Source organism: Arvicanthis niloticus, chromosome 4 (genome assembly GCF_011762505.2).
Source record: "Arvicanthis niloticus isolate mArvNil1 chromosome 4, mArvNil1.pat.X, whole genome shotgun sequence".
NCBI lineage: Eukaryota > Metazoa > Chordata > Mammalia > Rodentia > Muridae > Arvicanthis > Arvicanthis niloticus.
The window spans coordinates 87,438,555-87,454,921 of NC_047661.1; the positions used below are offsets into that span (position 1 = coordinate 87,438,555).

General features: G+C 43.2%; 1 protein-coding gene across 4 annotated transcripts in view; it reads left to right on the forward strand.

Annotated features, from left to right (window-relative positions):
- Positions 1–16,367, forward strand: part of Sort1 (sortilin 1) — a 75,498-nt gene that overhangs the window by 25,422 nt on the left and 33,709 nt on the right. For all 4 annotated transcript variants that reach the window (XM_034499982.2, XM_076933133.1, XM_076933134.1 and 1 more), the window contains exons 3-6: positions 1,000–1,073; positions 12,406–12,508; positions 13,477–13,641; positions 15,488–15,561. In XM_034499982.2, coding sequence (XP_034355873.1) covers positions 1,000–1,073; positions 12,406–12,508; positions 13,477–13,641; positions 15,488–15,561 — 416 coding nt within the window. The remainder of the gene's footprint in view (positions 1–999; positions 1,074–12,405; positions 12,509–13,476; positions 13,642–15,487; positions 15,562–16,367) is intronic.

Below are 16,367 nucleotides of genomic sequence, written 5' to 3' on the forward strand. Positions count from 1 at the left end.
AGCAGAGACAATAAGACCCCTAGAACTTGCTGGCCAGGTCATGTTGTCTACTCAGGCATTTGTCAGGTTCATGAGAAGACCTATCTCAAAGAATATGGTGAAGAACAGTGGAAAAAGATACACACATTGACTTGTTGCCTCTACACATGTACATATGCACATATATGTGAACATGGACAGACATATAAACCCTATACATACATACATACATACATGAATAAGCAAAACAAAATTGTTTCTTATAATTACCCTTTAAACTTCCCAGTAGAGGTTTAAGTGTGTATAGTTTTTCTCAATTTTGACCTATGCCCTAATTTCTATGATTTTTTTTTTTTCACTTAGCCCAGATCCTTGGTAACTCTAAGTTTTGTTTTGTTTTTCCCCCAGAGACACAGTCTTAAGTAGTCTGGCTAGCTTTAAGTTTACAACATGGCTAGGCTAAATTGGCCTTGAACTCCTCCTTCTACCTCTGCCCCCTAATGCTGGGATTACAGGTGTGTGGACCAACATGCCTAGCTAAGATTTCTTATTATATGGGTTTTTGAGACTCTCTAGATGCCTGTACTAACTTACCTAGATTTTTTCTCATGTATATTTTTGCATAGAAAATAATTGTTCATAAAATGACTTGCACGGAGAACTAGCAACCTGGAGGAGAAGATGCCCTGACATATGTAGCATGCTAACCTCTGGGGACAGAAAAAAGAGAATTTTATTTTTTGTGCTTATATAGATATAATTAGATGACTCCTTCAGTCTATGTGTTTGAGCATCCCTGACTCGCTGCTTCAGGTGTAAGCAATGGGATGAGACAGAACTTCCATACCTCACAGACCCATGTTCCTTGGCCCTTCCTAGATTTCAGATATGTTGCATTACAGGTTTCTAGAAAGCAGAGCAGTTACCAGTCTTTAAAATACAGCTTATCGACATCCTCTGTCAACATGTGTTTGCCCTGTCTCTCATCTCTTATCAACAGAATGCTTTTGTCCCCTCCAGGTTATTCTCGTCCTGACTACTTTCCAAGTGCCACTGGTAATTGTGAGTTTTGGACAGTCCAAGTTATATCGAAGGTGAGACAGATAACATATCCCAGGGACATTTGACTAGGCCATGCAGAGACAGAGGCTCTACCTTTTCGGGTCACAGTAGTTCAACAGTTAATTCTGATCTTAAACTTCCAGCAGACCGTGGCGCTCAGCCCACTTTTGGATGACAACTTAGCAACCTTAAGTAAAGTGAGAAAGGGCTTAGCTGGCAGGAGATGAGGTTGACCTGCCAGAAAGGTGGAATGACACAGGTAAAAGGAGGCGTCTACAGGCACGCATGCCCATGTCAATCTCATGGATTCTTACTGACAGGAAGGCAGTGTGATTTTTCTGCATCTATATGTCACCAATAGATTTTTAAAAAACATGTGTCTTCTGCAACTTGAAGAGTAGGCTCCTTCCTCAGGATCCAGAGCAGCTAGCACTCTAAAGTAAGCCATTATCTTCTTTATCCTGTAAATCTATCCTATCTCCTGCCAAGGGACTTAAATGAATTACAAAATCCTAGCTGGGATTCTAGAAACACCACAGGAGCCAGAGGCCTCTGGGAGTCCTGCTGGGCTCTAAGCTTCTTCTTCCCTGGATTGTTCTGCAGCTGGTCTTGGCCCAGGCACAGGGAACTGATGTTGCAGCTCTGAAATGCTTCAGCCCCACTTCCCTCTTCCAGCAGGTGTGATCTTTGACTTCTGCCCAGGGGCCTGGAGCCAGAGCTCGGTATTCAGCACCGCAATGCTGGCTTAAAATAAGCAGATATTCCTGTAGCCAAGGAGTCACATGTTGGAATTGCCAAAGCCCCATGAAGGCTGGGCACTGCATTAACTGGAGACTCTCGAGCTTCTGGCCAAGTTATTAACACACAGTAGGCAGGCAGAAGTATTTGTTGAATGAACAAATGGATGAATTGATGCCTTGACTTCTGTGAGTTTTTATACCAAGAATGTGGTTTTCCTTGTTTCTTATAGATTGTCAGTATATTATAGAGTCTGGGTATTAAAAAGGCTCACAGCAGGTGCCATTGTTTAATTAGAACAGCAGTTAAATAATCACAGCTAGATGAGAAGTCTCCTGTTTGCAAAGGAAAAGGTATATTTAAAACTTTGTCCGTTAAATTTAGTACCTGTTTCTAGCACTTAAGAATCCTTGCTATAATGAAGTCTTCCCCCAGTATTGTCTTCACCGGCTTATCTTTCATTCCAGAAGTGTTATCATCATAGTATAAAGTAATTGGAAATCCTAATGGGAAGAACAACTATGGCGGAGCATCATCTTAGTTTATTTACAGGTTTTTTTCCCCCCTTCCAATGCTATATCTACCATGCAGCTGTATTGTCTTGGGAAGCAACATAGAAAAGCAAAGGGCTGCCAAGTTTGAGTTGGCAGGCAGGCCAGGGGTTGAATCTCTGCACTGTCATTTGCAAATAGAATAAATTTGAACAAGTGTTGAGAATTGGTCTTTTGCTATGTATTGCAATGCTAAATACTGGCCCCTGAGGTCTTGTTGCCTAGGGATGAGGAGGTTCTCACATAGACCCAGTGATGCTAGCTCCTTAGTTTAAAACTTGGTTGAATAAAGATGCCCACAGCCTATACCTGGGCAGAAGAGAGGTAGGTGGAGCTTCGTTCCCAGCTTGGGATTTAGGGGAAGACCACAGAAGGAAGAGAGCAAGAGGGTGGAGAGAGGAGAAGACATCGTGGGGTAGGTGAATCATAAAAAAAAAAAAAAAAAAAAAAAAAAAAAAATGGCCATGAAGCTAGCCAGTTGGAGTAAAAGCGTCCCAGGCAGAACATGGCAAGTCATATATCTTAGTTAGGGTTTTACTGCTATGAACTAACACCATGACCAAGACAGGTCTTATAAGGACAACATTTAATTGGGGCTGGCTTACAGGTTCAGAGGTTCAGTCCATTATCATCGAGGCAAGAGAATGGCAGCATCCAGGCAGGCATGGTGCTGAGAGTTCTATCTTCTCTGAAGGCTGCTAAGAGAATACCGGCTTCTAGGCAGCTAGGATGAAGATCTTAAAGCCCACACCCACAATGACACACCTTCAACAAAGCCACACCTCCAAATAGTGTCACTCCCTGGGTCAAGCATATTCAAACCAAGATATCGTATGAGATTATTAGCAGGAAGTAGACACAGTGGCACAGAGGGTAGATATCTACCCAGCTCTAGTGCTGTCAAGACTTATTATAAATACAAAAATGTTGTGCCTTTTATCTGGGAACTGAAAGATAGAAGGTGGGATAGAAACTACCAATTAATATTGATAGTTACTACAACAAACAAGTCATGCTGCCTCCTAAGTGTTAGCATTTTGTCTAGACTCCACCCCACAGTTACCTGGCAACAGCCAGGCGTGCCTGACTCACTATAAAAGGGGCTGCTTGCCCCTCCTCTCTCTCTTGCTCTAGCTCTGTCCTTTCATCCTGCTCCCCCTCACTCCACGTACTCATAGCTGCTCCAGCTCTCTCTTTCGCTCTCTCTCTCTCTCTCTCTCTCTCTCTCTCTCTCTCTCTCTCTCTCTCTCTCTGCCTTTCTCTGCCTTTCTCTGTTTTTCTGTCTCTACTACCCTCTCAGCTCCCCTCCCCTGCCCTGAATAAACTCTATGTGGCTGGTCCCTCAGGGGGAAGAGATGCCTCAGCATAGACCCCCAGAGGCACCCCTTTCCCCCACACCTTACCGCTCCTACACCAAACATATTCCCTCTCTCTTTATTTTTATAAAACACAACACTAAGACTTTCTATTAGTTTTAAAGGAGGATGGTAGCAGTGTTCCCCTCAGAGTCACCATAAGGTGAGGACTCTGTAATGCTTGGCATGGAGTGACAGAGAGCTTGGTCTAGAGCTAGGCTAGCACTGCTGCCCTAGTTGTCACAGTGAATGGAAAGTCTTCCACGATGGATGGTATAAAGTCACTGCCCCCAGATTCCTCCACTACTTCTGTTAATGCAGAAGCGCTTCACAAGCTCTTGTGCCCTCAGTATGTGCTATATATGTCTCCTATACTCGTTACTCTCATTTTTGTCAGACTGACAGTTTACTTAATTGTTACTCTTGTGGACAGCTAGTTAAAATGTAGCCAGTTTTTCACTGAAACTGACCTTTCTAGGATGCGGCTTGTCTCTGTGATGCTCATTTTCAGTTCATTCTTCAGGAACAAATGGAAATCTCTGATTAGTGATGACTTTATGTTTTGAAGGCTGTTTACTAAGCTCCTCCCTTTCTATGTTGGCTTGTCTTCCATACATAATGCTTCAAGCTAGTTTTCCTTTATGCCTAATAGGTTTTTTTGTTTGTGTTTGCTTTGTTTACTACAAAGTTCTTGAACCATGTGGCTGCAGTTGGAGCTAATGAGGTCCTGAGTCAGACCTTAGCAGTGAACCCCGTCCTCTTCCTTTTCAGTAATGTGCTTACAGAGTCAGAGGCTCTGTTTAAATACCAACCGCAGCCTGACTCAAGCCTTTCACCTGATTTTTGAGAGAAAACCCTCTTTGCTAACATACCCTTTACTAGAGAGTGACACCGTGTCATGTTAACAAGGTTCTTTTTCTTCTTGGCAGGGCAGTATTGCTGCCATAGTCTTTACCAGTCAGTCTGAATATTCATTATCTCTCCTCGATGTGAAGTGAGATCGGATTCTGTCTCCTGTCCCAGAGTTTAGGAGGAAACTGTAAATATGCTGTGTTGCCTCTCCGGCTGGGCTGGGCTGGGCTGGGCTGGGCTGGCCTGGCCTGAAATGGCTTTGTTGAGTGCACCAGCCAAAGTGCACCTGTTGCTTCAGAAATGGAAAAGGGAGGGGCCGTTGACTCCCAGTGGGTCCTGACTAGGCTTCAGTTGCCCAATCACATAATAAAAGCTGGCTCGAACACCTTTTCTGCTTTTCACAGCTTTGATGACTATAGTTATTGACTTGCCTTTGTTCAGGAAAGCTTCATTTGGGATACAAATTACAGGATAGGTAAATGTGTGCCTCCTGCTGGGTAGAGTTAGGCATGGAGGCTCTTGAGAACACAAGGAAATTGTCTAAGGCTACCAGGAAAGGAATTATTGAAGGACTGGCACATCGTAAGTGATAAGAGCAGAAGTGTGCTAGCCTTTTAAAAACATTTCTGTTAATTCTTTGAGAATTTCATACATTGTATTTTGATTATATTCATTCTCCTTCCCCAATTCCTTCCAGATTCATGCTTCATTCCATACACACCCAACTTTGTGTCCTCATTAAAACAAAACCCAAAAACAAAACAACAACAAAAAACCCCAACAACAATGACAAAACCATCTCTTCTAATTAGTTCTGGTTATGTGGCATCAACTGGAACTTATTTGACCTACCCTCAAGGAAAATTAACTTCCTCTCTTTCAGCAGCTATCAGTTACCTCAGCTAGGTGGGGCTTCATGACCACCAGCACCTTCTATGCTAGAATTTTTGATGCCTTGAGCTAGCACAAGTCTTGTGAATGTTGTCACAACTGCCGTGAGTGCGTCTGTACAACTGATGTCCTCCTTCATATCCATTGCTGCTCTAATCACAATAGGCAGGAAGTGGAAACAGCCTATATGTCCATCAGTGGATGAATGGATAAGAAAAGTGTACATTTACATAATGGGATAGTGTTCAGCTGCTAGGAAAAAATGAAATTATTAAATGTGAAGTAAGTGGCTAGAGCTTAAAATAATTATTCCAAGTGAGGTAACCTAGACCCAGAAAGACAAATGTTGCATGCTGGCTTTGAATCTTCAGATATGTTTGTTTCATTTGTAATCCCCACAGAAGTCAGGAAATTAGTAAGGGACCATGGTGATGGGGCTTTCAAGGGAGGGAAGATTGAACACAGATATATGAAAGGGAAAGTTGGAGCAGGAGGGATGAAATGGGGTATAGGATGGGAGGTGGAAGAGGTAATACAAGGAGGGATAGCAAACACTAAAAATCTCCTGAAAAGGTCATTTGAAAAACTACCACCACAGAAGCATCCTAAGAGATATAGACTATATTGGCCTAAAATTATAGGCTGTTGTCAGTACTCTTGGTTACCTTCCAGAACTTTACAGCAAGATCCCATTGCTAAGGGCACCGCATACTTGTTATGTGAGAGATCAAGCTGGTATTGACCTGGAAGCTTCATCTCTACTAGGTAGCTTTTATAATGCTGGAAGGTGCTATGCATTCTATTAGAGGACAAAATTGTCAATCTTGTACATTGTGAACCCTGCATGCTACAATAACGACCAGCCTTGCACGATGTGACCATTTGTGCAAAAGTGGTAGTAATGTCATAGGAGTAACTAAGCAGTTTTTAATTGAATTTGAAGCCCACTCTTCAAGATAGAAGCCATACCACACCTGCACTGTTACTGGGGCCAAGGTCCTAGGGGAGAAACTACTATTAGTCTGTGTGTCTTAGTTAGGGTTTCCATTGCTGTGAAGAGACACCATGACTAAGCCAACTCTTATAAAAAACAATACTTAATTGTGGCTGACTTACAGGTTCAGAGGTTCAGTCCATTATTATCAAGGTGGGAGCATGGCAGCACCCAGGCAGGCATGGTGCAAGAGGAGCCAAAAGTTTTACGTCTTGATCTAAAGGCAGTCAGGAGGAGGGTCTCAAAGCCCACCCCCACAGTGACACACTTTTTCCAACAAGGCCACACATGCTCCAACAAGGCCACACCTCCTCATAGTGCCACTCCCTGGGCCAACCATATTCAAAGCACCAGTCTGCTAACTGGACATAGAATTAAACCTATTTCTAATAACTTACTATTGAACCCATAAACTAGTGCATTTCTCAGGCTTCATCAAGGATGATTCCTTTTGCAGTAGATGGCAATTAATGCAGAGCCCTGTAACCAGTCCCAGGGCAAAGAGTGAGAGACTGTGGTGAGCTCAGCTCTAAATGGGACGTCTGTGCCCCCGCTTATGGTACAGGTATCATAGTGGAAGAGGGGGTGGGTGACAGGGAAACTGCTTTCTGTGCTAGCCTTTAAATGAGAGGCTCAGTTTAGTTTCACCACAGTAGATAGGGAGAGGTAGGAGGTTCAGTGCCAACCTGGGCTACATAGTGGAACACTGTCACCAGCAACAAGCATGAATATGTACATATATGTACACACACATATATATATATGTGTACATATATGTACATATTCTATATATATATTTCTTTCTATATATATATAGAAATATATATATATATTTCTTTATATATATATATAAACTTTATATATATATATATATATATATATATATAGAGAGAGAGAGAGAGAGAGAGAGAGAAAGTTTGTTGAAATGTATAATGACATATTGCCTTTAACACAGTTTTTATTTTACATACTCAAGACTTGCCAAGCAACGCAAAATGCAGGTTCAAGATACTCAATTTTTTTTTTTTTTATTTTACAAGTCTATGGCTTTATTTTCTATGCTTTATTCTGTTTTTACAATCATATTTTTATGATTTCCATAGAAAACATACATTTCCCCAATAATTACAAAACATAACAAAATATTAAAAATAAAAACATAAAGTTGCATCAGATAAGGGGAAAACAGATTAGAATAATGGGAGTTAAGTTTAGTATGAATCCAAATTCTTCCACTTTTGGCGTCAGGTCCATTGTCCTTTTGGCACATTTTAGTAAGCTACATTCTCCTGACTGATATTTTAACTGAAAATTGCAATGTATTTGGTTCAGGTTAGTTGTTGCAGTTGTATTTTGTAAACTTGTCACAAATGCTGAGTCACTGAGCATAGTGGCCCACACCTTTGATGCCAGTTCTCTGCAGGCGGAGGCAGGCAGGTCTCTGTGTGTTTGAGCCAAGCCTGCTCTTACACAGTGAGGTTGCGCCCAGCCAGGGCTGCATAGTGAAGAAAACAAAGCAAAACCAAACAAAAACAAGTGCTGAGCCAGCAAAGTGCTGAATTATTGTTCCTACGGGAAATACGTGGTGAGCTTTCTGCAAATCTCTGTTCATAACATTTCCAATCGATCAATATATATAACCTTGGCTCACTGTGTTTCTGTTAAAAAATATCTTATTAATATGTGTTGTTCCTTTGTTAGAATTAAACTCACGGCCAACACTACCACAGCTCTTACTCAAGTGACGTTTCCAGGCACACATGTCGCCTGCATGAGGCACTTCTAAGTTCCTTTGTGCTCAGGAACAACAGTGTGTCAACACAACACATGGAGAGCAACAGCAAACTGCCAGCAAAAAGTACCAACATGGAACACCTTGACACTCTGAAAAGGATCCTTGTTCATAGTGTGAAAGTGGACACCGCAGGCAGAACACTGTCTTGTTGGTCTGGGTGGGTTGGGGAGGAGGATGGCCCTCTCCAAGAAGTGGAGAGGGACAGAGGAGGGAGGGGGCGGAGGAGGGATGGGACCGAGGAGGGATGGGACCGAGGAGGCCACTAGACTTCTTGAGTTTGATAGGCTAGGGCTGGGGTTATTCAGCTAATGTGTACTGTTTTTCCAGACTAGGAAGAATGAGCCCAGAAACCATTCAGAGATCATCAAGGTGGCTTCTTCAGGTTCAAACTGGGGTGGGGACAGGGATCACAGGCTCAGCGGGTCAGATGTCTTTCACCGGAAGCTGTAGGTTCAGAGTTTCAGAGTCATTATACTTTGAAAGCACTTGTTTTGTCTCATGGCTAGAAAAATGCTTGCTGCAGGATGCACTGTACCTTGAGTCTCACCCATATTTGATTTAGATGACATCTGTGATCATTTTAAATTGTCAACCTAATACAACAGAATTACCTGAGAATCTATTTATCTACTCACTTATTTTGAGAGAGGGTCTCACTTGGTAGCCCTGGCTGGCCTAGAACTTGTTATGTAGAACAGTCTGGCCTCAAACTTTCTGAGATCTGCCTGCCTCTGCCTCCTGAGTGCAAGAATTAAAGGCCTGCACTATCATGCCCAGTGGGAAGAAAGTCTTAAGGAGTCATCTAGATCAGGATTGCCTTTGGCATGCCTGTGGTGGGTTTTCTTGGTGGTTAACTGAGGTGAGAAGTTCCACCCCACATGGATTGCACCATTCCTTAAGCAGGGGCTTCTGACTTATATGAGGAGGGAGGGACCTCAGGTAGGTAAGTGTTTAGAACATGAAAGCAAGCCCTAACGGACAGGATTAGTATCACTTAAACGACCCCCCAGCGCCACCCCCAGACATCTGCCTACCCTTTCTGCCCTACAACCTCACAGTGATAAGATGGTTTAAAGCCAAGTGTGATGGGAATGCCTACAGTATTGACTCAGTACTGGGCAGGAGGGTGGGTGTGTTACACATTGAGTTCAAGCCCGGCTTCATAGCAAGAGCCCAATTAAAACAAATACAACATTGCAGGAATTGGGCTTCACCAAACATAGACTCTCCCAGTGCCCTAATCTTGGGCTCCCCAGCCTCCAGAATATGATATTCCGTTATAATAGCTACATGGCTTAAATAATTTCCATTCTACACACTCTTGTCCTTGGTGATGTCTTGAGTTGAAACCATTCGTGAGCATGTGCACACCACAGACATAGACTAAAATGATCATTTATTTTTGGTAACTAGAGAAGTGGCTGAGACCTAGAATTGTTGTTTAAGAAGACATTTCTACAGCAGATGGGTTACAGGGTTTTCTTGGTTAGCAATCATTCGATTACTATTTATAGTTATATTGTCATATGAAGTTGAGAAAATAGATTTTATTTTCAGGTTGTTTTATTAGTTTCCAGTTCATGCTGATGTACATACTATACCCACAGAACTCACTTAACCCCCAGAGGTTATCCCCAGTCCATCTTCTCCACTGGCTTAAACAGCTGAAGTAACGGATGGTTGTCATAGATGTCTTTTGTTCACTAGTGTGGTCTTCTTTTCTGGAGTACAGGGATAGTTCATTGTACCAAGTTCTTTAAAAGCAGGCAGTTGTGAAGGTCCCCTGGGGAGGTTATAAGGCAGGAAGATTTGTAAACCAGAGATAATGAAGCTGCCACAGCTCCTCCAACAGTTGTCTGAGCTGTTGATGGTGTACACCCTGCAGAGCTGGGCACTGCTTACCCGTGTCCTGCTGGCTGCCTAGAAGATAAGATCCTGTACTCCAAAGCCAGAGACAGGGCAGTAGAGGAAACTGTTGGATGGTACCCACTCTCTGTCTTGATTATCTAGGAATTCGGTGTTTGTGTGTGTGAAAGTCATCCCAATAACTGAGACAGTGTGGTTTGCTTTACCATTCTCAGAGACTGTGTAAACAGGCACAGGCACCTCTAGCTTCTATGCTAAACAGACTCTGGCCATAGAAATGATGATTCCCAAGTTATAAGAAAAATGGACTCCTCACAAATAAGTTGTCTCTAGTTTGCGGCTAAGAATTAAAAGAACTGGACTATGATTTCAACTTTGTCTTTAATTAGCTACTTGGCTTTTGATAAAATGCCTCCCTTGCATCTCCTGTAAATCACAGGAGCGGCACACAATGGTCTCCTTGGCTGTATGCATTTCTCATGTTCCTCAGTTTGTGATTATTTGTTGTGGTATTTCCCTAAATTTGTAGTAAATGTGAACATTACCACAGATTTCTTCCGGCTCTGAGAAGCTGGCTTGCAATGTCTTTACCAATAGATGATTTAAAAGTTTTTATATCAGTTATTCTCTGATAATTTCATATGGATATACAAGGATCACATCCCCTCATTACTCCCTCCAACCTCTCTGTATCCCTCCCAGTGCCACCCCTACTGACTTCATTTTTTTCTCCTCCTCCTTTTTCCTCTCCTCCTTCTTCTTCCCTCTGCTCCTGTCCCTCCTCTCCTTCATCTCTTTCTCTTCTTCTTTTCTGTTTTGTTTTTTGCTAAGTCAGGCCAGTGATTGCTGCCCATATGTGCATGGGTGTGAGACCATCCACTGGGACATTGAGAAATTTACCAGCAAACCAACAAAGACACATGCTTCTCTCCTCCCCAGCAGATACCAGTTGCCAGTAGTTCCTCAGTGAAGGGTGGGGCCTGAAGATCACCTGCCCATCTGTATGGCTGGTGCTACATCGAGAGCATGATTGCCGTGGCACACCTGGCATCGCTGAGGTTCTCCCCACCCTCCAGCTTTGACATCCTTTTCACGTTTCCCATGCTGTTCCCTGGGCTTGGCAGAGGGTGGGGGATAATAATGATGCCCCATTCAGGGCTGAGCACTTAGTCTCATCAGCCTTTTAGCCACTTGGGTGTGTCTGCATCAGCTGTTGCCCACTGCTTAGAGAAGTGTCTCTGACAAAGGTTGCAAGCAACCCAGGCCTGCACCAGATCCAGTCCCTTTAAATTTAATAAATATTTCTGGTATTCTGTATCACTTAAAGAAAGTTACGCATAGTATTAGACCTATTAGACAGCTACTGAGTCTTTTGTTGTTCTTATTTCTCAAAAAGATTTTGTTGTTATTTTTCACAAATCTAAACATGAATTTAAGTGCTTTGTTGGAATGGAATTTTGGGGAAAACTCTTGAGAAACCAAGAGTTAAATTTGGCTGTTTGCTTTCTCTAGTTGTAGCTTCAGTGAGACATGAGTTAGGAAATTGTGCCTAAAGATGTCAACCTCTCTCAGGAAAGCGCCAAAGTCACCATTACTCAATCACTGGCTTATCATAAGTAATGTGGATTTATAGGTTAGTTAGGGGCCCCTCGGCTACAGCTAGCAGAAGCTCAATTCAAACTAGCTTGAATAACAAGGAAATTCCTGATTCACATAACTAAATACAGAGAAACAACATGCTTCAGGGTCAGTTCTATCCCACGTTGTGTGCTCTGCTTTTCTGGGATTCTAGAATTACCTCAGTTGCCCTTTCATCATGGAATAATAATTTTTTGCATTATATTCATATGCCAATTGTGGTGTTTCTCAACAATGATTCGTCAATATTTGGGTCCAGATAATTCTCTGCCGAAGGACTGCTCTGTGCATTGCAGTGTGGCCAGCATCACCTTTGCCTAAATAGTGTCTGGATTGTGATAAGCAAAACTGTCTCTAGATAGTCCACAAGTGGGAGTAGGGAACAAAACCACCCCATTGAGAACTGCTGGCCTAAAAGAAAACTGACCAGATTCAGGAAGTGACTTATCTGGGATGAAATGTATTCCCTAGAAAATCTCAAGGGAAGGAAGGCCTTCTCCTCTTCTTGGCTCAACATAAGTCACCTCATACACCCCCAATCCTGAAACCTATCACTAATGAGGAAGTGAAATATCCCTCAGGCTAACCCCTCTCTGAGAAAATCATGAAAGAGGGATAAAGGCTAAGAATTCCAGCAGATCTCCACACCATACTCTAAGTATGCTTCTTTCTTCTCTCTGTCAGTGAGGATTATGGGAAGAACTTTAAGGATATTACAAATCTCATCAATAACACCTTCATTCGGACGGAGTTTGGCATGGCTATTGGTCCTGAGAACTCTGGAAAGGTGAGATTCATTCTTGCATGTGAAGTTGGCCCCCATAGCACCTGAACTATGTCAGTGTTGGAATGATCCAGCAGTTCACAGTATCACATTTGTGATGATTGGTTTCAATTGTCAACATGACACAACCTAGGAAGAGCCTCAGTGAAAGCTGTTTAGACCAGACTGGCCTGTGACATGTCCTGGAGGAGACTGACTGCATTAAGATGCGAGAAGACCTATCCCACTGTGAGCAGCATAATTCCCTAGGCAGAGGATCATGAACTAAGTATGGAAAGGATGCTAACCAGAAGTAGGCATGCGCACATGCATGCATTCACTCTCTGCTTTTGACTGTAGGTGGGACCAGCTGCTTCAGAGTCTTGTCCAGGAAATGATGGGTTGTAATCTGGAAGTGTAAGCCAAATAAACCCTCTCTCCTCTGAGTTGTTTTCTGTCAGGGTGTTTTATCACAGCAACAGAAATGAAATTAGGGCAGTATTTTAGTTTGGTATTGCTATATTTTTAAATTAGACATAGTTTGACACCAATCATAAAAGATTTAGCAGAGTTTTTTTTTTTCCTGGTTCACATTTAAGATGCACCAAAACCCTTCATGCATATGTGGTAGTTAGTCATCATTGCAACAGGTACTCCCTACAACACTGTAACCTTTGTGGAAACTATATCTCAAAACTAACCAGAGTCAAAAAAATTATCACAGGTATGATACATTGGCCCAACTCAGGATATCTTTAATATATAAGAGTAAAACTTAGAGTAGTAAATAATGTATTTTATAATTTCTCTTTCTTTTGGATCTAAAATTCCTTAACTATTACATGTGCGTGTGCACACACACACACATGTATGCACACACACACACACACACACACACGCATGCACACATACAAGCATACGCATACTCACACCACCTTCCCAGGTTTTCACAGTGTTACTCCCTAACCTTGATGTCTCCTCTCTCCGGGCAGGTGATATTAACAGCAGAGGTGTCTGGGGGAAGCCGAGGAGGAAGAGTGTTCAGGTCATCAGACTTTGCCAAGAACTTTGTGCAGACAGATCTCCCCTTTCATCCTCTGACTCAGATGATGTACAGCCCTCAGAATTCTGATTACCTGTTAGCTCTCAGCACTGAAGTAAGTCCAGTTGAACTTGCCTTTCCTTGTTTACAGTGTCAAAATATACTCTAAAGCTTCTTCCAGGGCGTTTACGTTAGACTTCTTTCCAATGTGCTCTTACAATGAACTGTGTATTTTTACACTCTGTTCCTATCTGGGTGTGACTTCTGTAGACCGCCTCTTCCAGGTATGTGTGATGTATACCTGCTGTTGTATGTTTTTTAATGAATGGATGTCTGCTACTGGAATAGTGAACTGGAGAACAGTTTGCAGTCGTCTTTCTTGAGCTGCAAAGGATGAGTATAAGTTATCATCCGCCTAAGGTCATTATTGTTACCAGAGGAGAGGAAGTTGAGGAGAATAGCCCCCGGAGGCCCGTTCTGCCTAGGTGAGCCCCAGTCACTTTCTGATGATCCAGGGTATTTCTGTCCCACCCCTACTGAGGCAGCTCAGTGAGCTCTGTTACCAATGGAATTGAGGTTGAGAGACATCGAATTCTTCACTGCTACATCCAGTCCCACCTCTGAGGGTCTGTTTTTGCTTGGCTCTAGGACCTCGTTTTCTTTGGTTGGTCTGCCTCTCTAGATGGTCCTTCTTGGCCTCGTCCGTAAACTCCTGTCAGCTGACTCTTTCTTAACTGCCTTCTGTTCATCTGACATTGAACAGCCACTTCCACTCAATTCTCCACTCAAAAAGGTTCTCAGATCTTACTTCCTGCTCTGGCTGCCCATAGGCCAGCGGGTTCCTGTCTTGCTGACCCCAGGTATCTTCAAGTGTGTGTCCCACAGGTGCCTCCAGCGCAGTCCCTCCTGAGCTTCACTGCTCTTCTCTCATGTGTGCTCCTACAGTGTCAATAGTAATTGATGACACAGTGTACCTCCACCCCCACCCTGATGATGTTATTGACTTACACATACGAGCACTCTCGGGCACGGGAGCGCACACACACTGAACTGTTAGAAGTCAGTTCTACTCTGGCTTCATTTCTGCCTGATCCATTCCTCAAGGCTGAGGTTGAAGACCTCATTAACTCTTACTAAACTAATTCAAGCTTGCTTACTTCATGTCCGACTTCTAGCTGTGACGCTCTGACATCCATCTTTCCCATTCACATCTATGGTTGTCAACTAAAAATGGTGAAGCTGAGATTTAGCCCCCTTAGAGTACCATCCTGCTGGGAAATCACACACAATGAGAACCAGTTCTGTTGGCCTGAGCTCTCCTCACCTCCCTGAATATTAGCTCCTCATCTTCTCCCCTTGGGATTTTGCACCGTTGTTTTTTAATCTTCATACTCTACCATGTTTGTGCCCTTCCCACCTCTGCTGGTCCTCACTGGTCTCCTTCACCAACACTCCTGCCTCCCTTTGAGCATAGTACTTATCGTTTCTGTCAGCCAGCGTGGTGTTCTTCAGTCAACTGTCGCTGTGCGTGCGCCCCTCTTCCACACTGGACCCCATCCATAACACCATATGGTAGTGAGCTTTCTTAGTCATATCCCTTGATAAACTTCCAGAGCATTGAGAGGCGGGAATGCAATGTCTGGTATGGCGCCTGGCACTCGGGGCACTTTATATGCTTTGTTGTTCTCACTTCTAAGACCAGAAGGAACCCAAGTAATATGTATGTGTGTGCATGCTTGTATCTGTGTGCAGATGTACGTGTGTGTATGCATGTGTACATGTGTATGCATGTGTACATGCTTGTATGTACATGTGTGCATGTGTGTGTGGAGTGTGTTGCTCAGGAAGCTCCAGTGTTTGTTTCTACCATTCTGACTGTTTGGTTGTGAATTATTAAAGGTCATGTAAACAGCTGCACAGAATAAAGCTGGAATTTTGATAAGTCATTTATAATCTTTCAGAATGGCCTGTGGGTGTCCAAGAATTTTGGGGAAAAATGGGAAGAAATCCATAAAGCAGTATGTTTGGCCAAATGGTGAGTAACACAAGACTCCATCTGTCAGAGCCCTAAGCCTGAGAGCTGCCAAAAGTCACATGAATAAATAGCAAGTACTTGCTATGTGCCAAGTGCTCTTCAGGGTCCCATGAGGGATAGACAGTGGTCTGGGACACAGACCTGAACCTGGAGGAGCTTCTAATTGTGCTAGGAAAGGAATTTGTCTCAATGAATGTTATAAGGCCTGTGACTGCCGTCTACAAATTTTTTTCTCCATAGCTGGTAACATCAATTGGAACAGAAAATGGAGCTTTAATGTGGGGTCTTTTGGTACTTCTGTGTAGTCAGGCTCACACTTTCTTGTCTAGCACTCCATCTTAGTGTCGTAAAATGCAGTGCAAACTCAGGAAGAGCTGAAAGGGCTTCCAGACTGCACAAGTGCCACCATTTGCAGCGTGAAAATACTCCCTTCCTTTGGCAGCATGCCCTGCCCGTCAGTGCCCACCCAAAGACCATGCACCAGAAGCAGCTCCGACTGAGCAGTGAAGTTGCCTTTGTTCCAGCCTGGCTCTGTTAGTAGTCAGTAGCTTACCCTCTCTGGGCTTCAGTTCCCCTGTTGGTGAGAGGAGGCTTCTCAGCAGAAAACTGAGGATGGTAAAGCAAGGATTTGAACCAACAGCCTCAGACCTCCCACAGTCTGCTTTCAGAACTTCGTTCTGAGTCTCTTTTCCACTGACAAATTTTATCAAGTCCCAGTGATCTGGTTTCCCAGTGTGTAGCAGATAGCTGCCAGAGATGAGCTATGGGGCTGTTAGCAGCAAGCACACAGCAGCTTTACAGTCTGA